This window comes from Hakea prostrata, chromosome 4 (assembly GCF_041222555.1).
Source record: "Hakea prostrata isolate BN-2017 chromosome 4, UWA_Hpros_2, whole genome shotgun sequence".
In the NCBI taxonomy this organism is placed as follows: Eukaryota; Viridiplantae; Streptophyta; class Magnoliopsida; order Proteales; family Proteaceae; genus Hakea; species Hakea prostrata.
Window position 1 is genome coordinate 55,541,614 of NC_142603.1, and position 25,754 is coordinate 55,567,367.

The following is a 25,754-nucleotide window of genomic DNA, read 5'->3' on the forward strand; positions in this document are numbered from 1 at the left end:
CGAAGGACAAATCCTAGTCAAGAAGCATCTAGTCAGATAGCCCCAGGTAAATGGTCGTAGTGTGGGAGCATCATTATGAGCAGTGCAGTGTAGGGAATGGTGTATGAAACACCATATGATAAAGAACACTCAAGGAATAATCAGGGCAGGCAGCACCAGCAGGCAGAAGGATAGAGGAGTCAGAGACCCTAGGTTCAGGGAGGATCTGTACTCTTACTCAGCAAGATTCTGAGGTATCTAAATCAGTTGTTGCAGGTATTGCCAATATCTGGCCATCTTGCGCATGTGCTGTATGACTTGGGGTCAGCATACTCATTTATTTAATTATTTCAAGAAGCGTCTTGCACATGTGCTGTTTGAAGACTGATTTGAGTGTGTCAAAACCATTAGGAGAAGTGAAGGCATAGATATTCTGTTTGACTCTTGTATTGTCTCAGTGGAGGGTAGAAACTAGAAACAAAAACAACAACAACAACAATAAGCCTTGTCCCAACTAAATGGGGTCGGCTACATGGACTATTGCCTTCCAATCAAGGCCTAAGCTATGCATATCATTTCTCAACACTTCTCTTAAGGTTATATTAGGTCTACCTCTAGCTTTTCTAGTCCCTTCAATCTGGATTATATCACTTCTCCGTGCAGGGGCATTTACATGTCTCTGTCGAACGTGGCCGTGCCACCTCAAACGACTTTCTCAAAGCTTATCACTTATGGGAGCAACTCCTAAACCAACTCTAATATGATCATTCCTTATATTAACCTTCCTAGTTTTGCCACTCATCCATCTTAGCATCCTCATTTCTGCTACACTAAGTTTATCTATATGATTCTTTTTAACAGCCCAACAATCTGCACCGTACATCATAGCTGGCCAAACCATGGTCCTATAAAATTGTCCTTTAAGCTTTAATGGAATATGCCAATCACACAAGACCCCGGACGCACCTCTCCACTCCATCCACCCTAGTTTCATTCTTTGGGAAACATCATCCTCTATGTCACCTCTTTTACTTATGATTGAACCTAGGTACCTAAAACAATCACTCTGAGGAATCTCCTTATCATCAAGTATCACTAACTCATCGTTTACCCGATTATGACTAAAGTTACAGACTAGATATTCTGTCTTCGTTTTACTTAGTTTAAAGCCACTTGATTCCAAAGCTGCTCTCTATGATTCTAATTTGGTATCAATCCCCAATTGAGTCTTATCAATCAACACAATATCATCAGCAAAAAATCATACACCAAGGGACCTCATCTTGAATGTCTTTGGTTAATTCATCCATTACAAGTGCAAATATATATGGCTTAAAGTTGATCCTTGATGTAGCCCAATTTTAATTGGGAATTCATTACTTTGTCCCCCCATTGTTCTTACACTTGTCACCAAACCATCATATATATCCTTAACTATGTCTACATATTTACTTGCAACACTACTTTTCTCTAGTACTTGCCAAATTAACACTGTAAGAACTCTATCATAAGCTTTAGGTCTATAAATACCATATGAAGGTCTTTCCTACATTCTCTATACCTTCCCATAAGTCTCCTACTTAGGTAAATAGCCTCCGTTGTAGATCTTCCCGGCATAAACCCAAACTGGTTCTTCATAATTGTAGTTAAAATGTCTCAAATAGGTTTCAATACTCTCTCCCATAATTTCATAGTATGACTCATCAATTTAATGCCCCTATAGTTACTACAGCTTTGAATATCTCCTTTATTTTTGTAAATTGGAACAATGATATTTCTCCTCCATTCATTTGGCATTTTCCTGTGCTTATAATCTTATTAAACAACTTAGTCAATCAAACTAGTCCATGGGTTCCTAAACTCTTCCATACTTCTATTGGGATTTCATCAAGACCTTGTATGTTGCCGAGTCTCATCCTCCTTAGTGCTTATTATACTTTGGACATCAAAATTCTCCGTATATAAGTTAGAAAATTGGTGCCTTGGTGAATGGTGTAATCATTCGAATCATAGGTGCTTGAAGTATGATCTTTTAGTAGACTAGAGAAATAGATTTTCCATCATTTTTTAATGTCCTCATCACATACTAGTATTTTACCATCTTCATTTTAATACATCTAACATGGTCAAGATCTCCACATTGGAGAGAATAACATCTCCGTATTGAGCGACTGCCTCTGGGAGCGACGGTGAGCGCGAGCGTCTGCATTTGATCTGCGAGCGGCGGCGTCTTCTTCGGGTCCTGCAATAGTCTCTTCTCTAGCGCCGGAGGTTCTGCGAGTGGCTGCATCAATTCTTCTTCTGGTTCAGCGAGCGCCGGAGGTTCTGTGTTTGTGCGGCTGTGTCAGAGAGTTTGCATTGGATCTGGTCCTCCTCCACTTCAGATCTGCTGCTCCTCCTTTTGTCGATTCAGGTGATCTGTAAGCGATAGCGTTTGCTACTGCGACTGTGTCGGAGTGGCTGTTCAGATCCGGTCCTCCTCGTCTTCTGATCTCCTTTGGTCTTCTTCTTGTCTTGTAGCTCCTTTGGATCGTTGCTGCTGCAGCTGCTGTTGACCTGCTCCCGATCGGCGTTTCTGGAGGTGGAGAGATGCCGGAGGTCTTCCTCCATGCATCTCTCCGTCTCCTTTCCTTCTCTCTTCCTCTCTTTCTTCTCTCGCTCTCCTTGTCTGGCCTTTCTGGAGGCGGAGAGCCGCTGGCAGTAGCTTGTTCTCCCCTTTGATTCTCCTCTTCTTCCCCTCCGTTTCTGTGATCCATTCTCCCCCTCCTCTCCTCCCTGGAGGGGCGGGCTCGGAAAAAAAAATTGTGGATGTTTGGCCGTCCGGGGTTTTGTCTAGGGATGTTGTTGATTTCTGCCTCCTGTGGTCTCTCTAGCTTTGGGGGAAAGCGTTGAGAGCCACTGTTGCGGATCTCTCAAGTTCTGTTTCATTCCCTATTTTGGTCTCATCTCCTTCATCTTCTCTCCTTCTCTTTCTGTTTCTTCGTCGGGGGTTCTTGTCTTTAATGGCTTCTCTAGCGTCGGGGGAAGCCGTGAGGGCCATTTTAGCTTCTTTCTCCGAATCTTCTCTTGTTTCTTTCTCCTTCTCTTGCCCATTCCTTCCTATTTCATGGTTTCAATTTGTTCGTTGAGAATTCTTGGCTTTGATTGTCTCGCTAGCTTTGGGGGAAGACATGAGGGCTTTCATTGTTGATATCTCTGAATTTTTTCCAACCCTGATTTGTTCCCAGCCCTTTCTCCCTTTGTTTCTCCTTCTCTTCCTTCATTTTTCTGGGATTGGCTTCAAATACTCAAGAGTTTAGCCATTGACGGATTCTCTGGCTTTGGGGGAAAACCATGAAAGCTATCGATCTTGAACTCTCAAATTATTTGGAGTCTAATCTGTTCTTAGTTCTTTATCTATTTCTTGTGCTACTTACCCTTGCAATTGTGATGCTGCTGCACTGGTCCCTGTGCAAAGTATGGCTATGGATCTCTTGTGCTATGTATCAAGTTTGCCCTAAATTCTTGCTTGGCTCATTGTTGCTACTTGGTCCATGTGCAAAGTATGGCTTTGGATCTCTTGTGCTATGTAACAAGTTTGCTATTATTAGTGTCCTTAAATTCTTGCTTGGCGCAATGCCTCTTAGGCTGCTTGTTAGTTGAGGCTTTTTTTTGCTATATCTCGCTTGTCGGTTGCTTGTTGTTTGTGCTATTGTATATTTTCTCTTTGGTAATGAATTATTTAATCATCCAAAAAAAAAAAAAAAGATCTCTACTCTTCTTATCCCTCATCTTAGCTATCTAATAAATAGATTTTTCCCCTCCCTTTGTGCCCAACTTATTGTATAACTCTTCATACTTCTATTCCCTTAATTTTCTCGCAATTTTCTTGGCTTCATTTCTATCCAATCTACCTTAACATCCTTAGTTCTTTGCTATGTCTTAAAACTAGTTTTTTTATTCCTAACGGAAACTTGAACCTCACTATCCCACCACTAAGTCTTTTTATAAGAATGGAGCTTTCCTTCTGATTCACCTAGGACATCTTTAGCCACCTTCTTGATACATATAGTCATCTTATTACACATCGCATTAGTATCCCCTCAAAATCCCACTTTCCTTGTTTGACTACGTCATTAGCGAAGGATTTCGAGCATTCTACTTTCAAGTTCCACCATCTTATCCTACTATAGTTAACATTCCACCTTTTATGAGTTTTTGGGGTTAGGCGCATATCCAAGATCAGAAGTCTATGTTGTACAATTAAGCTTTCCCCTGGCATCACCTTGCAATCTTTGCACAACAATCTATCAGACCTTCTAGTTAGGAAGAAATCTATTTGGCTTCTATGATGTCCACTTTTGAAAGTAATTAAATGCTCCTCTCTCTTTTTGAAATAATTATTTACAATAGATAGATTAAAAACAATGGCAAAATCTAAAAGTGAGATCCCTTCCTCATTCCTCTCTCCAAAACCATATCCTCCATGTACACTCTCATAGTCTCTTTGATCTTTTTCAATATGTCCATTTAAATCACCTCTTATGATAATCTTTTCTCTTTGACGAATTCCTTGCATTAATCCATCCATATTTTCCCAAAATTCTAACTTTAGACTTTCATCCAATCCTACTTGAGGTGCATATGCACAAATTATATTTACAAACTTTTTTCCATTACAAGCTTGATAGCAATAATCCTATCACCCACTAAACATCCACCACATCATTGTTAAAATCTTTATCCACCATTATACCTACTCAATTTTTATTAATTTTATCCCCAGTATACCAAGTTTAAAGTCATCAAACTCTTTAGCTTTTTTACCCTTCCATCTAGTCCCTTAAATTTAAGCTACATTAATCCTTTTTTTCCTCATAGCATCTACCAGTGGAGGGCAGAAAGCTTAATATAAATACATATCTACTAGAAACGCAAGACTTTGATTTGGTCTTAGGCATGGACTGGAAAGTGCCATATCATGCCAATCTCTATTGCTATAAATAGTAGTGTTCTATCATCGTATCGCAGTGAATTATGAAACAAAGGTGCTTATATCAAATACAAAACAATTGATGCCGACTGCCCTACAGTCTAGTTAGCTGATTCAGAAAGGATGCTAGGTTTTATTTCATGTATAGTTAATACAAGAATAAAGGAAGCAATCCTCTAAGAAATTGAGGCTTCTAGGGGCTTTCCATATGTTTTCCTTGATGATTTGATTGGATTGCTAGCACATAGAGAGTTCAAATCTATGACCAATGTAGTACCTGGTACAACACCAATTTTAATGGTCCATGTTGAAGTATAAGCAAGTTTTAGGCTGTTTTACTGTTCATGTGAACAGTACTATGCCAGTGACGCTACTCTACTTTCTAATTCTAATGTAGGAATCTTGATACACAAGTTTTGGGAGTTTCTAGAAAGCATAGTTTCTATTTTCTGTTAGTTACTAATTTCAGAACTTTCCTTCTTCAGTACTTTCTATTTTGGACAGATTTTAGGATTTAGAAGACTAGAAAATTCTGTCCATAAGTTGTACTCTTTATTTCATTTTTTAGAGGGCAAGATGATTTGCTTCTCAAGTTGTAATCTAGACTATTGATAGCTATAAATAAGATATTGTGATTCTAGGAGTGCTAAGCTAGAATCACAAGCTTATGTGATTCCTATCAATTCTTCTTTTTTCTTCTTCTCTTCTCTTCTTTTTTTGCTTCTTCTCAGTTCTTCTTGTTATTGCACTGTTTTGGTTTATTAAAGTTTATTTCCTAACATGGTATCAGAGCAATAAATATCTGAGCTTGTGTTCGACTGCAACTTGAGTTTAAGAGTCCTCTTTATGCCCTTCTTACCTACTGCAGCTCTTGTTACTCCTGTGCTTGCGGCAGAACCAGACGGACAATAAAGTAAAATAGTTCATCTTCAAGAGGTCTAATTCCAATCTATTTATGGCTTCAAGGTTTGGGCTTTCATGCATGGAATACTGCTGTTTCAAGCCTACTATTTGTACTGAGATTTGCTACCTGATGTTGTCTCTGATTTATGTTGATAAGTGCTCTCTGCTATGGCTGATGACACCACTAGTTGAAGTTTTTTTCCCTCCAAATTCTGCTGATGAGGTGTCACTGTTCTAAGCTACTCTACCTTGGTTATTAAGAGTTCATTACTCTCTGCTACTGTGTTGCTTGGCTGTTTGCAGTTTTCTTTTCATTTAGTTATTTACCCCTATAATTTGGTTGTCACAGCTGATTCTAAGGCATCTCCCGATATGTTGAACGTGCTACCCACATCTTGATTTCCCCACCTAAATCTGCATTGCTTTTCTTCTCAGACTGAGTTCTTCATCTGGTTCTAGGTCTCTTGTGGCTGAGTTCTCTGTTTCAGATTCCTATATGTTTTTGCTGCATTTGGAATTCACTTCCTTAATTTTCTATCTCTGCAACTGAGAATACAGTTGTTCAACCTTCATAACCTGCCATCATCATCTGAACCCCCTGATCCTTCTCCAGTACTTGCTGCTGGTCATTCGATCCCTTCGTTGCCTTGTTGACTTCATCTCCATGAGGAAGAAGATGAGGTTTGTTTTGAAACTGTTGGTTCAAAGTTTTGGGTTCAGTTTGAGTTTAGTTTTATTTTTTTGTTCAAATTCTGGTTCAATTTCTTGATTCCCTCCAAGATTTTGGTTTCTAGTTTTTGTTCCTACTTCTGATTTCTGTTTCCTCAGATTTTTTTTGGGGTTCCATTATATGCCTCACCTTAGAGTCTTAGACTTTGTCAATTTATTATTTAATTCTTTGCACACTTTCTCCCCTCTTTATCTGTAATGCACTCATGTCCATTACCTAATTATCGTACCTAGAACACCCTCGTGCATTTGGCGTATGCATGCATCTACTAATCTACCATGAGGAGAGTTTGAATATTATTTCTTTGGTTCCTACATGCTTGGAGAATGAAAATTATATCTAATTGTTGCTTGGGATCTTTTTATACAGGATAATTGGTTGTCATTAGTTGTCCATGTGTAATGCTACACGTGAGAGGGAGAATGGTACCTTCTATATCTACTCAAGATGTGCTAAATGATATTATTTGTGAAGATCTTCGTCCTCCCAAGATGGTATTCTACAACACATTTACCTACCTACTTCTGGTTCGTAGTAACCTATATTACCTTTTACCTATTTGCTCTATAGTAACCCATATTACCTTACCTCCTTGGTCCACAGTAACCATTAACCAATACTACGTTTACCTACCTACTTGGTCCATGGTAACCGATACTTCCTTTTACCTACAGATACTTTACCTACTACTTGCCTTCTTGTGAAGCGCTTATATGGACATTGAAGTTGCAATTTCGAAGAATCAGTGTGGAGATTCCTCCCTAGTCCCCACTATTGGCATTATTGGATAGTGCCTTTGATGCTACTATACTTATGAATTTTACTTGTCTTCAATGTTGTCGATTGTTCTCATTATTGGTGGTTTGTTCAACATAAAAAGTTAAAGTTTTTTTTTATTGGTGTTGATTATCTCCTGGGTGAAGTTCTCTCAGTGTTTATCGACGTCTACTATTGCTACATGATTCAAGATTGGTGCTACTTTCCAAGTTTATTCTTATTGTACAAACGGGATTTTTCTTTGTGTACACACTCCATCTTGAGGAGGAGTGTTGAAGTATACGCAAGTTTTGGGTTGTTTTACTGTTCACGTGAATAGTAACGTGAACAATATTATGCCAGTGATGCTACTATACTTTCTATTTCTAATGTAGGAATCTTACTACACAAGCTTTGGGAGTTTCTAGAAAGCATAGTTTTTATTTTCTATTAGTTACTTATTTCAGACTTTCCTTTTTCAGTACTTTCTATGTTGGAAATATTTTAGGAGTTAGAAGACTAGAAAATTTTGTACATAAGTTGTACTCTATATTTCCTTTTTTAGAGGGCAAGATGGCTTGCTTCTCAAGTTTCTAGACTACAAATAGCTATAAATAAGAGGCTGTGATTCTAGGAGTGCTAAGCTAGAATCGCAAACTTATGAGATTCCTATTCTTCTTCTTTCTTCTTCTCTTCTCTTCTTTTTTTCTTCTTCTCTGTTCTTCTTATTATTGCACTGTTTTGGTTGATTAAAGTTCATTTCCTAAAAGTCCACACAATATGACTTCATCAGAAATGAAGGAACTAAGGACCCAGCTAATAAATGGTTAGACAATGGTCACATTTGACTATTGCACCACCGGCAAATCCAATGTTGTTTGAAGAAGGATGGATGAAGAGGTTGTGCATCAACTATACAGAGTTGGGCAAGGAGACAATCAAGAACAAGTATCCTCTACCATACATTGAGGACTTGTTTGATTAGTTACAAGGGGCTAAGGTATTTCTTGAAGATTGATCTTCATTCGGTATGCCATCAGTAGAAGATCAGAGATGATGATATTCCCAAGACAGCAGTCCGAACTCGATACAGTTACTATGAACTTTTGGCAATGCCTTTTGGATAAACTAACATGGAAATCATTTATGGATTTGAAGAATAGGGCTTCTCATATATTACCTGCATCAGTTTGTTTTTCTTTTCATAAATGACAGACTGATTTACTCCAGAAGGTGTAGAAGATCATGAGGCACATAGGAAAATAATGCATCAATTGTTGAGGTAGAAGAATCTGTTTGCAAAGCTCATAGATTGTAAGTTTTCGCAGGATCAGGTAGTGTTTCTAAGGCATGGCATTCAATGTTATGCATACCAATTGATCCTGGTAAAGTCCCAAGCAGTTTTGGATTGCACTAGAATGACTAGTATAGCCTGATTTCTTCTCAGTTAGAAGATGAAGTCTGTAATTGTCAATGCACTCACGTGGGTGATTTCATGGCTAAAGACTGCCATTTCATCTCGTGTAAGATGTCCTTAAGCACTTTGAAAGACCAAATGAGGTGTAGACACTTTTGTTCTAGCAATAGGATATTCATTTTCAAGTTCTTTGATGATTCAGATACGGTCAAGGAGCTGAAACAAGGTATTTGGATTGTAGCTAGGTAACCTATTATCTTTTCGCAAAGGGAGAAAATTCTTCAGGGGTTTCTCTGCCAAGCCTACCTTTTCATTTGTGGGGGTGAAACTGGGTTAGTACTATTGGCTCAGTAATCAGGAGGCTTTTGTACTTGGATAGGAGAACTAAGATTCATGAAAGCCTTTGCTCAGTCAAGTATTGATATTTCTGCAGGAGATGATCTTCTGGAGATGATCTTAGTTGAAGACATTGGTGGGTTTTGTTTCTTGCAATAGGTCTGTTATAAATGGAAACCTCCTCTTAGCAAATTGCAAGATTTTAAGCAGACTACTGTCACAAGGTAGGAGAAGAAGGGGGAAAAAAGGAAGAAAGAGGGCTGTAATGAAGAACTAGGGCTGGGAAATGGGAGGGGATGGGGAGAAAAGGGGTGGGGAAGGTGGAGTGAGACTGCCACAGGCTAGGAGACAGGAGGAATGGGGCTGCAATGGAGGAGGGAATAGGGTTTAGGGAGATCAGGGAGAAAAGGGGTGGGGGAGGTGGAGTGAGACTGCACAGGCTAGGAGACGGGAGGAATGGGGCTGCAACGGAGGAGGGAATAGCGTTTAGGGAGATCAGGGTTTGGAGGATTGGGTTGCCGCAGGAAAGAGGGAGGGGGAAAGGGGGTGTTGCGAAAGGGAAAGAAGAAGAAAGGTAGGGATGGGTGGAAGAATGTTGGCACTTACTTGTAGGAGCAAAAGGAGATTGAAGAACATGAACCTGCAGCAATTAGAACACCAACAGCAGCCGGAGGATTCCATCCTCAGGAAACCCATGACTCACACTATTTCTCCTTCAATCTCATGTTTATTTGTTAGTCAGGTCTGTCCTTACAAGCAATGGGCTATACTTATAGCCTTACAAGAACGAACTTGTATTAAGACTAAACATCGGAAGGTGATTCAGACTAGGACTTTTATTTGACTTAGGAATCTCATTCTAACAATGACTCCAACTTAACTCATCCTAGGATGATTCAAATCACAAAATATGAGTAGGACTAGACTCCTTGTGGAACTCTCCAACTGGGAGTCCTAACTTGACTGGGACTCTTCAATACCTTGACCAAAACTACACCAAACTTCAAAGCAAAAGTATAGTTGGAATTCTACTAACATACTGGATCCAACAAACCTTAATTGGACTTAACTAGAACAAACCACTATTATCAAAATAACCTTACTCATGCACAATTTCCTATAGGGCGGTACGATGTTGGGCTCCCTATTTCAGCCCCTGGAGTGGCCCTGGATCTGGTTCAGATAGCCACCTCTGGTGCAGGTAGGAATACAGCATCTACCTCTGGGGGTCACCCCTACCTCACTGCCCAGTGTCCCTGTGCCAGCTGCATTAGGGACTTCTCTAAGTTTTTCCACTTCAGAGTTACCCCTTCTGCTGATGATTCTGCAAGCATAAGGCTCTCCCTTTGTGGGCTTCCATTCTCTGTTGATAACAGCCTGCTTCCAGTGAATCTGAACATTTTCCTTCTGCAGCTTGTAGTCTACACTTCAATAGGACTCAACCTGTTACTTCTGCTACTGACATCCTGACCTCCAATACGAATCAGTTTGATGCTCTCAACTTTGGTAACCCTCTGAAGCCCCAGATGGTCATAGGAATGCAACTATGCTGGAACACAGTCCTTCCAGTGGGCCTGAGCCTAGATCTAAGTTTGTGTCTCAATTTGAGACTTGAATGATCCTAAAAGGATTGGCCATTTTGTTGATTCAAGGGTGGGTTCCATTGTAGAGGAGGCCCACTAATTAAAGGTAGCCTTGTGAATGTCAATGGTCAGAAATCTACAAATGGAAATAGAAGACCAGGTAAGAATGGGGAAGGAAATAGTCCAAGTAGCAATCATTTGGCTTCTACAATAGGTTTTGTTGTAGAAAACACTCCCTTTGCTTCTCTTGTAGTTCCTACAGATAAAAATATCTCTAATATCTGCTCAATAGGGAATGAATTGGTCGACAATGACAAGTTTATTGAAGAGAAAGGCACCAGTGTTCGGTGATTTGTAGCAAGCTTCATTGACTCATCTACAGTCTCACTCTAAGTAGGCGAAAAATGTATCATTTAATATTCTGGATGAAGAAATGGTGACTACTCCATGCGTTATGATTAGGGATTTTGTTGCCAATGGTAAGGGAGTATTTGGATTCAATGGTGCCCTTGTTTATCAGGAGAGTCTTTCACTAGCTTCTATAAATCAACACAGGAGTTGGGTATTCCTTCACGTTTCCCCTTATAACCCATATAGGTGATTGGTTGTTCGTGCTTGTATTTGCCCTTTGTTTCCCTTTCGTTTGTCCTCCAACTTAACTAAGCTGCAGGTTACTCCACTGTTTTTCTCTGGAGCAACCTCCATATCCTCTTTGTTGTTTCCCCTTTCAAGGCATAGTTTCTCTGAGCTTTTTAATATATTTTTCATTCATCTGACAAAGAAAAAAAAAGTGTTGGAAAATTCTTAGGTCTATTAAGAAGGTCCACTGATGGATTTCTTGCTTAGCAACTGCCACTGCATAGTTGACTCAAAAGAATGTGAAGCATAATTGGAAAGACAAGCATGAGAAGTTTCCAGGAGTCAAAGAAAAAATTGGTGACAACTTGTGTTTAAACGTCCCCCATGCTCTGGAGGACTGATGATTTAGCAGAAACTTTAGTGTGCTTTAATGCAGCACAGAAAGGTAGTTGCACATGCTTCAAGGCAACTCAAGACCTATAAGCAAAATTATCCAACTAATGATTTAGATTTGCCAGCTGTGGTTTTTGCATTAAAGACTTGGAGACAATACCTATATGGTGAGAAGTGTCAAATTTATACTAACCACAACAGTTTGAAGTACACATCAACCAAAATGGCTGGGACGGTATAGATGGCTGGAGTTAAATAAAGTGTTATGATTGCTCAATTCAATATCATCCAGGGAGGCAGGGAGAGAAAATATAGTTGCAGATGCATTGAGTAGGATTTCATGGTGTTTCTGAACAATGCTGTCAACCAAGCAACACCATATCCTTGAGGACTTGAGGAGACTGAATGCAGAAATAGTTATTGGTACAACCACACAAGGTTTGCAAGACCTACTATACCATCATCTTTGAATGAAAATATCAAGTCCAAATAGGGAGATGACAGATCCCAAGCATGGTTCAGGAACACGTGAGATCTACATATCTTGCTTTTTTAAGGCACCGAGACAGATGCTAGCAAATGCAAAAAACTCAACAGGGATTTCGGTCCAACCAAGGTTATAAAAGGGAGCCGAGATCTCCGCCTTGACTTTTTGCCAGGAACTTAGCTGGAACACTTCATCCATGTCATCCATAGTTGTCACGGCGATGAGGCGATGCGAGGCGGTGTAGGCTAGTTGAGGCAATGAGTCGATGAGGCGCCCTCTAAGGCGCTTTTGAGGCGGTTGAGGCGGTTTAAGTGAAATTTTTAGTGTACATCTCATTCACTCCAATTAATTATAAATCTATCATATCTTATATAATTAAAAACTAATATTAGCCTACCTTAAGTCATCCAACATACTACAAACCACACATAATAGGTCCTAAATAAAAAATCGCGAGAAGAAAAGAAGAGAAAAAGTCATCTGTCGCTGGCCGCTGCTTGCTAGAGTGTCGTCGCGGGAATGGAAGAGAAGAAGAGAGAAAGAGATTAGGGATTAGAGTGAGAGTGTGAGACTCGAGTCAAGAGCTTATTCTCTTTTGATTTTGTTTTTTTCTTTTTTTTTAACATTTGATCACATGTAGCGTCATTATAAATATGCATATAGGTTCAAACAATAGATACTTTACAATTGGAATCTAATAAGTAATTCAATATATGCCTTCGATTTGGCATCTTTCATGTGATTTAAAAAAGGGGAAAAAAGCGGAAGCCTTGGGGTATAAGGCGTCCGAGGCTCTTGAGGTGAAGCCTAGGCATTGCCCCATACCCCAAGGCGGTTGCCTTATTGCCTGAAAATGAGGCGACACCGATTTGAGGCGCTCCGAAGGCCCCTGGACGCCTAGGCGTCCCCGAGGCGACGCCTTAACAACTATGATGTCATCAAAACCTGCCTACTCCATCTATTGCAAATATTGAAGTGATTTACACGCAAAGCTATAAACAAAGGTAAGATTTCTTCTCAGATCAGTTACTTTTTTTCCAAATCCTTGCTTAATCCTTGTTGAATGCATGTGATTTAAATATAGGTTATGTAACTTGCTCTGGTCTAAACCTTCATGTAGACAAAATAAAGTAAATAGTAAATAACCAATTTGAATTAAAAAATTTATTATTATTCAAAATTAAAATAAATAAATAAATACTTATGTTTTGGAAATGAATTTCTTGTATTTTGACTACATTGGGAAGTCAAAATAACAAATAAAGGTAGTGCAGATAATAATTCTTGTAAGTTAAATAATTTAATTAGCTATTAAAGACTGCCAAATGCACATGTACGCATGCATTCTTCAGCCAAAATGCAAAACTGCTGCCTAAAACATTTTTTAGTGAGTGCTAACATATTCACCTGCGAAGTATGCTGTAGAGTTCTGGCCTCGCTCTCATCCAGTAAGCAAAACTGCTCTGACCAGATCCACAGGAAAGGAGAGTTGCTCTCTCAGTGTGGATATATACAGCAAAACAGATGAGGAAGTAGTATCTTTCTAAGTATTCCACAAAAAAGGAAAGTGACGCTTCTCTCTTCATTTCATCTGGCTGGCGTAGAATGCTACTCCGATAAGTAGCAATTGCCTCTCGTAGATTCTGTTAAAAAATAAACAACCATACATCTTAAAGGAACTAAATTTCCACCTTAGAGCTGAAAGTATAATTTTGAGCTAAACCAAATTTCATTAGTACTTTTGGATCCAGAATAGAAAACCTAAAAAATTAAAATTTGCAACTAATTGTGTAAACTAGTTGAAAAATGAAATTTCACCATATAATATAAACTTGCAGCCACACACAAGTACCCGGCCCGCCTTTGGGGGGGGGGGGAAGAGAGATACCTGCATGGAGGCACATCTGTCGATGACTTTATCCACTTGTCTTTTCCCTTCAACACCACCCTGAAAGAATAATAACTGCTAAGTAGAGCAAAGAAATTAAAGAAGACAAAATAATACAAACAGGATTTCATTAACCTCCAAGACCCGAATCAGGCTTCTTATGACAGCATATTCTCCTCGGCGAATGGCCTCCTCAGAGTTAAGTAAATTATCAGTGACGCTGGATCCAGCATCAAAAACTTTTCCAATTGAATTTGTCCTTGGGATACCTATTTTACAAAAGCACAAAGAAAAAATTTGTTCTGAATACAGAGCAAAATTTCCTTCTTCATAAAGTCCAAATAAATTGAAAATTATAGATCAATACCATTCCCAAGAATCTCATGAGTTCGGAAAATCTTTAGCCTAAGGAGCAGGGAATCCTTCAAGTTGGATTGACCTTTGATCAAAAGTTTGCTCTGTATGAGAGGGAGGGGGAGAGAGAGAGAGAGAGAGATGGGACTGAGGAGGAGTGGGACAGAGTGAGGAAAAGCAATCAAGACTATGAGGAAGAGTGATAGAAACAGAGAGGGAAAAGTAAAGTGACTATCAAGCTGAGATCAAAAGCTTTTAAAACAGGGTGGACTAGGGAGGTGAGAGATAGGGACAGAGGGAAGAAAGAGACAGTTAACCTGTGATCAAAAGTTTCAAAACAGGGTACACTACCTGCAACAAACATCTAAAGCTTAAAACAGGGAGGACTATGGAGGTGAGAGATAGGGACAGAGGAAAGAAAGAGACAGTTAACCTGTGATCAAAAGTTTCAAAACAGGGTAGACTACCTGCAACAAAAATCTCCAAAACAGGGCGAAAGCCCAAAGACATTTCACAAGAAGAAGGAACAGGGTTATCTCAGTGGTGGCAGCCCACCAGGTAGATCCTCTGGAACCAAGTCTGAGAATTCCTTGAAAGCTCCTGAACTTGTGGTGATGGTTCTACTTCTGGTTAAGGGGTTTCTAGCTTGGTGATTAGTGCCATTACTGGGTTCCTCCTATGAATCATCAAAACTCCTGGTGAGGGTCACCATAGGCAGTGACAGGAGACTTGGTTCATCCTAGATTGAACTGTGCACCTTCCTTTTCATGGCTTCCTCTTGAAGATTCAAGGGAAGTAATACAATGCTTTTTCTTTTGTGTTAAAATTTACAAATATTTTTCATCACAAGAATTGTTACATCATTGTCAAATAATTAAGGTCTACTCAGAATTAAATCAGTCACACTCAAAGGAACTACACTTGAAGATTCAATGGAAGCAGTAAAATGCCTTTTCCTTTCTGTTTAAATTTACAAATATGTTTCCTCCCAAGCATTGTTACACCATTTTCAAGTAACAAAGGTCCACCCAGAATTAAATCAATACTCTCATTGGAACTACATCACACCAAACTTCCTTAAAATAGGAATGCAGATACAAGACATTGGAATTTTACCTCAATGATTTCATGGTTGAGAAGCCCATCGATACGGTTGGGGGGGTTCTTCCACTGGAACCTTGGCTTTCTGAATACTGTCAGACACTACATTAGAAGCTAGACCACAGTCAATTATGGCTCTGGCTATGGATCCACCTGATCTCAATTGAGTGTGGAATGGACTGCTTCTCCTCCAATCCATGGTGGGAGATCTCGGCGAGATCTTGCGAGATGTCTCGCTATCCTGAGATAGCGAAACGAGATGAGAGGCAAGAGTGGAGAAATGGGTGATCTCGAGTCGAGATATCGCCAATATCTCGGCGAGATCTCGTGTAAGATGGGTGGTCCAACCACCTCTTTAGGGGGTCTAACAACCACCTGTCTCACTCGAGAGAGGCATATCTCACCTCTCTCGAGCCTCTCTCTCGCTACAAGTCTATTTTTGGCCGGAAAAGTCGATTTTTTGCCGGAATTTGTTGGCGATTCAACTTCTAAACATCATCAACACATCTAGAACAGCAGATTCAAGCCTATTTCAAGTGATCTTCAACAAAGGTAAGGTTTTCCCCTAAATTTGATTTTTTTCAAATAGAAGGTTCTACAATGAGTGTGTGAGTGTAGTATAAATATATGTTGATGATCAAGCTTTGATCTACACTTTCATGGAAATTTTTTTATTTGCTGTCATTAATATATTTTTTTTAAATTTTCATATTTAAAAAATATATTATCTAAAAAATTAAAATTATAAATTATAAATAAATACTTATGATATGAATGTGATTATCACCTATGTTAAACAACATTTAGAGGGCCACAATCCCATGCATTCATATTTTGATTATCATGCTTGCTGTATTAATTTAAATTTTTTTATTTAAATAATTAAATAAAATAATTATGAAAAATAATATTTTATTAAAAAAATACTTTTTTTTTTTTTTTTTTTTTTTTAATGAAGCTTACATAATTTAGTTTATTTTAAAAATACAAAAATGTATGTTTGAGTATATATGTTATCTTAGAACAAAGTGTGCGTTTTGTTGTATTATAAATTGCTTTTACATAAAATAATAATAAAAAATAATATTTTATTAAAAAAATTATCTGTTTTTTTTTTTTAAATGATGCTCATATTATGTAGTTTATTTTAAAAATACAAACATATTTATTTGAGCATTGTATATATGTTATCTTAGAACAAAGTGTGTGTTTTGTTGTTTTATAAAAAAATTTTACATGTTTTTATTTATCTAAAAATTATTCTAATGATTATTAGGTAACATTCATGTATGCATTTTAGTGTTGTACACTTATATCTTAAATGGAAACTAGTGGGACTCAGGACATTGTTTGGCAACATGGGGATCCACTGACTGCCGACAAGAAAAAATCTCGATGCAAGTAGTGCCTTAAGATCTTGAATTCTGGTGGTTCAACCAGATTAAAATAACATTTGGCTGGTGGCTACAAAGATGTTTCCAAGTGTCCCAAGGTTCCTTATGAAGTGCAAAAAGCAATTGCAGAAACTTTAAAGGGAGGGAAACAAAAAAAGGAGGAGATGGCACAAAAGCAAAGGAAAATTGAAGATACATTGCTGGCTAGACCTTTCGTTGATGTTGATGAGGAGTCAGACGACGATGAGGAGAGGAGGAGGGTTATGGGTGTTAAGTCACATGTCGAGTGGAGACAGATGAAGGCTGCAATGAAGCTAGCAGACAGTCCTCACATTTCGAGAATTTGAGGCAATATGAACAGACAAGAGGAGCAAGTGGTTCGGGGTCAGGGGCATCCATGCCACCTAAACATAGTTTACATGGAAGTGAGAGGACCGAAAGGAGGAGGAAGACTAGACATTATGATGCCACATTTGACCAAGACCCCTCCCTCTTCAAGCATCAATAAATCTATCAAAGAAGCATTCTATATATGTTTACTAGAGGTAAAGAAGGCAGTAGGGAGGAGGAAGCTAGGTTGGCAATCAGCAAATTCATGCTCTACAACAACATTGCAGCCAATGTAGCCAAAACATCAAACTATCAGGGGATGATCAATGCAGTTCCTAGGGCAGGTGTAGGGGTTAAAGGCCCAATAGCTTGGGAAGTAATGAATAAATATTTACCAAAGGTAAAGCAGGAGGTGGATGAATACATTGGTTCATTAAAGGAAAAATGGAGTACATATGGTGTTACTGTGATGGCTGATGGATGGACTGGTCCTACTAGATAGTCCATCATTAATTTTCTGTTGAGCTACAATGGAAAGACATCCTTCCTTAAGTCAGTAGATGCCTCAGATAAAATCAAAGATGCTGATTACCTTTACAAGCTTCTTAGGGAGGTGGTCCTCGAGATAGGGCCAAAGAATGTAATCCAAATTGTCACAGATAACAATGCTAACTTCAAAAAAGCTGGTGAAATGTTGATGAAGAAGAAGAGCAGCAGGATCCACCTCTTTTGGACATCATGTGCAGCACATTCGATTGATCTTATGTTGAAGGACTTGGGGAAAAGAAAGTCAATCAATGCTATAGTTAACAGGGCTAGAAGGGTAAGTAATTTTATTTATAACCATAGTTATGTGCTAAAGATGATGAGGAACCACTATAAGGGTGATCTAGTCAAACCTGGATTGACTAGATTCGCCACCAACTATGTAGCTCTAAAAAGCTTCCAGAAGAAAGTGGTGGGTCTACGGAACATGTTTGCAAGTGAGGAGTGGTTTAATTGGCGTGGATTTAGCCATTCTAATGCAGTACTAGCCCAACAAACCATTGCTGAATAAGACAGTGAGCATTATAGAGCCTATTGTGTTTGTTTTAAGGATGGTGAATTCGAAGAAGAAGCCCACAATGCCCCACATATATGCTGCCCTCCAACAAATGAAAGAGTTGCTTAGAGCTGCTGCCCCTAGCTCCTTCAAATCCTACGAGAAGATCATCGATAATAGATGGAGATGCACTTGATGCATCCTTTGCACTTGACTGGTGAGTCACTTTTAAGTCTTTAAGTTTTTTTTGTATACTTCAATTTACATTCTTAATTTGTTATAAGTTATAAGTTATAACTTATAATTTATAAACAAGTAAACAACCAAACTAACCAAATTTTTTATTTCCACAATGCAAGCTTACTACCTCAACCCAAAGTACCATTACAAGAATGATCTAGGGCATAAGGTAAGGTTGATGCATGCGTGCAAGACGTGGTGGAGAAGCTTGTGTCAAATACCGTCATGCAAGGGACAATTAATGGAGAGGTGAGAACTTATTCAATTGTTTCTTCAACTTCTTGCATCAGTGCATTAAGCATATACATAATACAATAATTGAAGAATTGGTGTATAGATTAGGGAGTTCAGGGATGCCTCTGTGAGTTTTGGAAAGCCTTCTGTAGTTGCAACTAGGCAAAAAAATGATCTTGGTAAATAGTCCATTACTATAAGTCATTAAGTCTATAACTCTGTAAATAATAACTGATAAGTTATATAAATATTAAGATTTACTTGCCTAATGCATTCTTATTTTTGGTTATGCAGATGACTGGTGGGTTCTATATGGAACTAGTGCACCAAACCTCAGGGACATAGCAATTAAAGTATTCACACAGACTTTCTCATCCCTCGGTTACGAGAAGAACTGGAGCACCTTCTCGGTCATCCATAGTAAGGTACGGAACAGATTGGGGAGTAAGAGGCTCGAGGACTTAGTGTATGTGCATTACAAAATGAAATTAAGAGTAGGGCACATACAAGATGATATAGATGACGACAATCGCGAACCGATTGAGTTGACTGATTATTCCACGAGCCCCCCGCAGAAGATGAGGAAGATGATGTCATATATCAGTGGGTTAGGGATCGAGGTGGCCTAGTGCTGGATGGGCTAGGAGGGCAGCCGGATCCTACCATTGTTGTTGCTATGGGCCCAGATGTTGTGGTCGAGCACGTGTCTTCTGATGAGGGTCAGGCTGCTGTAGAAGCATCAGAAGGACCAACTGTACCATTTGTGGAGCCACCTGGTCGACTTGAAACAACTGAGGTGACATCTAGTAGTGGGGGTTCAAATGATGCCGATGATACCAGAGGGCTAAGTGATGGAGGCAATGAGGCTGGTGGTGTTGCTGGTGGAAGTCAACGCCAACAAAGGGAGTCACCTCCACCAGGTCCGAGTCATCTGACACATACGAGCCACAGTTCCCCTATCTCTCGGACTTATGCTAGGAGTAGGAAGAGCATATCAAACCAGGGGCAAATGAATTATGCATGGTTATCAATGCGTCCGCCAAGGCAGCAAAGCGGTTTTTAAACCGCTTAAATTGTTGCCGCTTAACTAACGGTCTGATTTCTTGCTGCTTTTTTTCTTAGGCACTACCACTTTGCCGCCTTTTGCACCATATTGCCGCCTAGATGCTAAAGTAACCTCTTTTTTTACATTTTGTAATTTGTGCATATTATTTTTTCTTTTTTTTTAATCATAATTTATTCTACAATGCCGTATAGAAATTTAAATATGTGAGCCATTTCGGAATCGAGGCCAAATTTGCAAATGAACTCCGAGGCCCAAAGTGCCTGTCGGCAACAGAATGTGAAGCATGAGCCATATTCAACATTGATAATCAATTAATCATTAAATAAACAATGACCTGGAAATTGGAATAATGAGATTTATTAATTTATCATGTCGGCAATGTTTGGTTAAAAAAAGGAAAAAATGGATACATCAATTCTGATTACTGATCTATGCACAAGAGTACAAGACACTTATTTGGCATCACACAATCATAGAGGTAAGTAAGAATGTAAAATTACTACTTTCATTTTCATTTTTCACATTGATTACTGATATAGTACATACTACATAATTATTGTTATGAATCTTATGATGCTTGATGAGATGAAGTTATGTTTTTAATCTTTTTTCGGATAATTTTTCATAATTGTGATTCTTGAATGTTTTTTTTTTTTTATTTTTATGAATGTGATTGTTGAATGTTTGTTTAGTACTTTAGTTTATTATAAAAAGTATTTGTATTAAAAAGTAGTTTAAAAGTAGTTATATTAAAAATATTGACTAAACCGCTTTGGTCGCTTTATTGCCGCCTAAGCGCCGCTTAGTCGCCTAATCACCAAGATGGAACCCCAGTCGCTTTGCCGCTTTAATAACCTTGGAATGATGATGCGAGCATGCATGATCTTGAATTGGACATGGGAAGCATGAGCCTAGATCATGGTCACAGTGATTCACAACAGCAAAGTTTGAACAGTTGGCAAACATAGGGGTACCTATACGAGGATCAAAGCACCGGGTCAGATTACACTGGGTATTCTTCTTATGGAGATCATGCTATTCCTCAAGACCCTGCACCTGGAGAGTACACATATAGGAGTGACGGTGGGTTGTTAACTGAGTGGTTTAGAAACCCCTACCCACATACTCAACAGCAATATGAACAACAACAACAAGAATGGCACTTTCACCCACCCACGATTGACGGTTGCCCCAGAGGGCTATTCCTTCAATTATTCGACATGGGGACATATCAGTTCATTATAAACCAATATGTGACATACTACAGTGATGGGTTGACTTAGGAGTTGTATGTGGCCACCATTCAAAATCAATTGATGCAAAATGCTAAGTGATACTCTTATAGTCTTGTAAGTTATAAGTTGTAAATTGTAATCTTGTACTATTGTCAAGCTTGTGACTTATGAGTTGTGATTGTGAACTTATGGATTATGATTTATGACTTACTAAAAGTCTAAAACTTCTTATGGTTGTAAAATTTCGAAGACATTTAACTATTTAAGTTCTTTGATAGTTTGATCACTTGAATACTTGATGGGTAATGTTAATGTATTTGATACTTGATAGTTGATAACTTGAATTACTTGATATCTTTACATTACATGTTGTCTAACCTTGCATTTCACAGAATTTCAGTTTTATACATAGGGTCGACTTAGAAGACATACTTAGGGTTATTTTCTCACAAATCTAAGGCCACAAATGTGTTCAAAAGGGCTATATACCAAGTTTCAGCCCAACAGGGGCTCTAAAACCCACCAAGATGGGCCACCGAGATTATGCCATTTTTTTGTAGATCTCGACTGAGATCTCGCCATCTCGGTCGTGGCTAGATCTCGCTCGAGAGCGAGATCTCCCACCATGCTCCAATCTTCTCTATCAATCATAGTCACAAAAATCCTGAAAAGGATGTTCATGGAGTGACCATATCCAAAATAATCTTCAATAGGGGAACTCTCCGTTACCCCATCCGTGGCTCTGACAGCAAATTGATGTAACCAAGGAGGATGGAAGAGCTTTTGATTCAATTCTCATGCCCACAGCAACAACTCTAGGGTTTTGGGATAGGGTTGGGAAGGTTTAGGGTTTTAACAGTTGGGATGGGATTGGGAAAAAGTTCAAATTTAAGGAATTTAGGGACTGGGGAGTGGGAAGAAAAGGGTTTTTGGCCTTCTTGCGCAGAATTCTTGTGAAGAAAGTGTTGCAAGATTGAGAGAGGTGAAGGAGAGTGGTTAAGGGCTTAGTGTTAGCAGTCAGAAGGGGGAGGCCTTACTTTCTGTTCTTGCAGAAGAAAGGATCAGCAATCAGTAGCTGGTGTGGCAGAAACAGAATTGAATTCAAGATAGAAAAAAGGAGAGCTTCTTGACAACTGCAGGTCTCCCCCTCAAAAGGGACCCTACTCGATGCCTCCTTGGCTATAATTCTCTGAGATTTTCATTGATAAAAAGCTGACTTGTTACAGCAGAGGGATCTGAATTTATAGCCATTACAATAAGACTCCTAGGAAGGCTTGACAATAGGAGTCCTAATTCTAGACAGATCTTGGACTCCTAGTTAGACTCCAGAATTAACAACTGAAATAAGACTCAATTAGGATTCTCTAATTAAGCAAGAATCCAACTAAATAAATAAAACGACCAAAAATGACAAAAATACACCTAGGGGTTTGCCAAAGGGCCTAGCAGCACAAAGGCTTCTTGCCGCTCTTGTTGGGGGCCTGTTAGGTGCTTACATTACATGGATGAATGGATGAGGGATGTCAACTACGATGTTTGATTTACTCCCGTATAATGATGATCAGTGATGGCAACCATGAGGAGTAAAGTTGAAGCTCATGGCTTCATGACAACAAGAGGAAAGCGACAAAGGGCATCCACCAAGAGACTGAAAAGAGCATGAGAGTCACAACAAAATTGGAGTATGTAGCTCTATGTAGAGAGCAACATTGGTAAAACATCAATGTAGCCAACATAAGTAGCAGGGATTGATATTCTTTAATCAAGTAGGTGGAAATTTATATCCCTTTTTTAGAGTTGGTTGGTTTTCTTTTTATATTAGGATAGCTCTTTAAGCATTATTTGATTTCAACTCCCAACATTGGGGGATGATTATGCCATGTTGCAGTAGAATGTAAGACGCGTATCCATGTAGTGTCGTGCCAATATGAATATGAGGGGCCTTCAGGGGGTATAGGGTAACATGTCTCCAGAGCATATTTTCACTCGGTTATGGACTAGAAAAAATACCAATTTTTACAATGGACCACCTTATAAAAGCATGCATGAGGATTAAATATGCCAGTGCATCAACAACAAAGATTACCAGATGCTCCAATTCGGTTAAAGTAAACCAATGTAGCAATCACCATCCCAGTGGTAGTTCGTCCCCGTCCCATTTGACAATTAAAGACTATCTCTGTGCTTGTATCAGTTTGCAAAATCCTATGTACCTAAATGAAATAAAGAGAGAATCCATTAGTCAATGTTGATAAGTATATTTCTGAACACGTTTCTGAAGCCTCTAAATTATTTCGAAGAGATTAAACAGAGTAACAGTTGCAGCAATTCAAAAAGATGAACAGCACAAATACTATATTCTAGAAATTACAAAATAAGGGAAAAACTACTGCTGATATGCATGGTTCAAGAATTTGATCTCAGGTCCATCTCGCCAACTCAAAAAAGAGTGTGGGCTTGAGTCCTGCCAAGATCCTGCTGAGTTGGCAGATTTTTACGCCAAATAGAGAGATATTAGGGGTCATTTAGGGCTGAAACCTGTTTTCCAGCTTTTTCAGTCCTTCTGAGTTCTGATTGGTGACCTCAGATTTACTTAGTGAAACCTTAAACTGGCCAATTATACCATTCATATACTCATACAAGGCAATGCAAAGACCTAATTGGAAAAGAGCAAGCAATATAAGAGTCTCCCATGCCAAAGGTCACTACACCCATAGTATGAAATTTTGCTAGATTTCAGCGAAAATCAAGTCATGCAATATCTCAGAGAAATCTCTTCAAAATTAAAATTTCAACCGAAATGCCTTATAAGCGTCATTGTGTCGAAATTTTGCTCCATTATGAGAGAAATTTCAACAGAGGCTGGTTAAGGTTATTTTTTGCTCCCCAGTGCGATTTGGAGTCAATCTCCATCATTTTCAATGTGTTCTAGCGTGAATCATGCCAAATCAAGCATCATTTAAGTTAGACTCGTAGTTTTTCATCTCTAAGATATATTATTCTTCTCTAAACTAGATTTTTTTTTAAAATGCACGTCAGAAAGTTGTTCGATTGGCATGGAAATAATATATGTTGAACTCTATGAGCCGATCAACAAACTCAGTGTCAAAACTTTTTTCCAGGAAGAGATTCCTTTAATTATTTTTTAGTGTCAAAAATGTATTTTCCTACACATAAAATGTAAAAAATATACATGATATATGTCTTGTATGGTAATGGAATAAATATATGTTGAACTCCATGGGCCGATCTACGATCACATAGAGTCGAAATATTTTTCACACAATAATTATTTATTTATTTTTAAAAATAAATAATTATAAATAATTGTAGAAAAATAGGGAAAAAGGTTTTGAAGATTAAAAAAATAAAAAATCAAATGGCTCTCTGTGTGTTTTTGAAGTGTTGTCCATATTGTCTCTTTGCCAATTTTGCTACGAGAAGCCAATTTTATTGTCAGAAATATTTCAAAAAAAACATTATGTATTTAAAAAACAATATATGGGAATGGGAAAAATTACTAGGTACATGATTGATTCTTTGTCAGCAAAAAAAAAAAATTTGATATCATATTCAGTGACTTGTGTAATCATTTTGTGTATGCAACAATGATCTGATCATGTTTGAGGGCCGGAGGCATTTAGTGTCAAAGATGCAAGGAGAGGGTGGTTCGTAGAGTGATCAGGAGGGAGAGCAGACAGGCTGCAACTCCCATAGTTAGGGGCGATTTCTGCATAGGAGTAATGCACGCCCATTGACGATAATATGGCAAAGACATAGTGTACCTTCTGCAAGCATAATTTGATGGAGGTGGCATTAGTAGGTTTAAGGCACAGCAGACTGACAATTCGTAGGATGTTGCAGTGCAACAATGTTTTGGTAAATGTTGTGAAACCAGAAAGAGAGTTGGAAAAGGGGGCAGGGAAGAAGAAGGCAGAGAAGCAAAGAGTGGCTAGAGCACTAGATGAGGCAATGAAGAGGTCTTCTGCATATCTCATTGATTCTGATTCTGATTCTGATGATGTTGATCCTGTCGATGTCCATACAACTGTAGAGGCTAGCAATGGCAAAGAGAGGGCCACAGGCAATGCGAGAGTTCGTCCCTCTAGAGCTACAGGAGCTAGACAATCTGGGTCAAGTGGTGAGTCTGGTATGTTCCGGTAGTCACATAGTTAGAGGGGTGTCCTCTATCAATAAATTTCCACAGCGACAGGATCTAGATGTTTTTAGGAAGAACGGGGTGAAGCAGCCAAGATTTAATGAGCATGAAAAAAGATGAAGAGTGAAGCAGGCAGTACCTAAGTGGATGTTCTTGAACACCATTGCAGCCAACTCAGCACGGTCCTATTATCAGTCCAAAATTGATACCATCCCAAAGGCAGGTCCAGGTTACCTTGGCCCCACCCCTCATAAAGTGATGAACAAGCATCCCACACAGCAGAAGAAGGAGCTAGAGGCTTACACTGTGGGGATGAGGCCCTTCTAGGAGATATGGGGTCACATAATGTTTAATGGATGGACTGATCCAACTAAAAAATCCATCATCAACTTTATGGTGTTGTGTTATAACAGGACCATCTTCTTGAGATTAGTGGCTGCATCCAAGCAAGTGAGGGTACATATATGGGCTCCTGCAGGAGGTTGTGGAGGAGGTGGAGCCATGGTGGGAGATCTCACGAGATATCTCAATTTTTTAATAAACCGAGACGAGATAAGAGATCGAGTTATGAGAAAT

General features: G+C 38.9%; 1 protein-coding gene across 5 annotated transcripts in view; it reads right to left on the minus strand.

Moving 5' to 3' along the window:
• The window catches only part of LOC149019759 (metal ion-binding protein), a 157,576-nt gene that overhangs the window by 47,283 nt on the left and 84,539 nt on the right, over positions 1–25,754 (minus strand). For all 5 annotated transcript variants that reach the window (XM_089153729.1, XM_089153730.1, XM_089153732.1 and 2 more), the window contains 4 exons: positions 23,106–23,232; positions 14,159–14,292; positions 14,024–14,083; positions 13,543–13,778 (listed from right to left, as the gene is read on the minus strand). In XM_089153729.1, the coding sequence (XP_089009855.1) occupies positions 13,543–13,778; positions 14,024–14,083; positions 14,159–14,292; positions 23,106–23,232 (557 nt within the window). The remainder of the gene's footprint in view (positions 1–13,542; positions 13,779–14,023; positions 14,084–14,158; positions 14,293–23,105; positions 23,233–25,754) is intronic.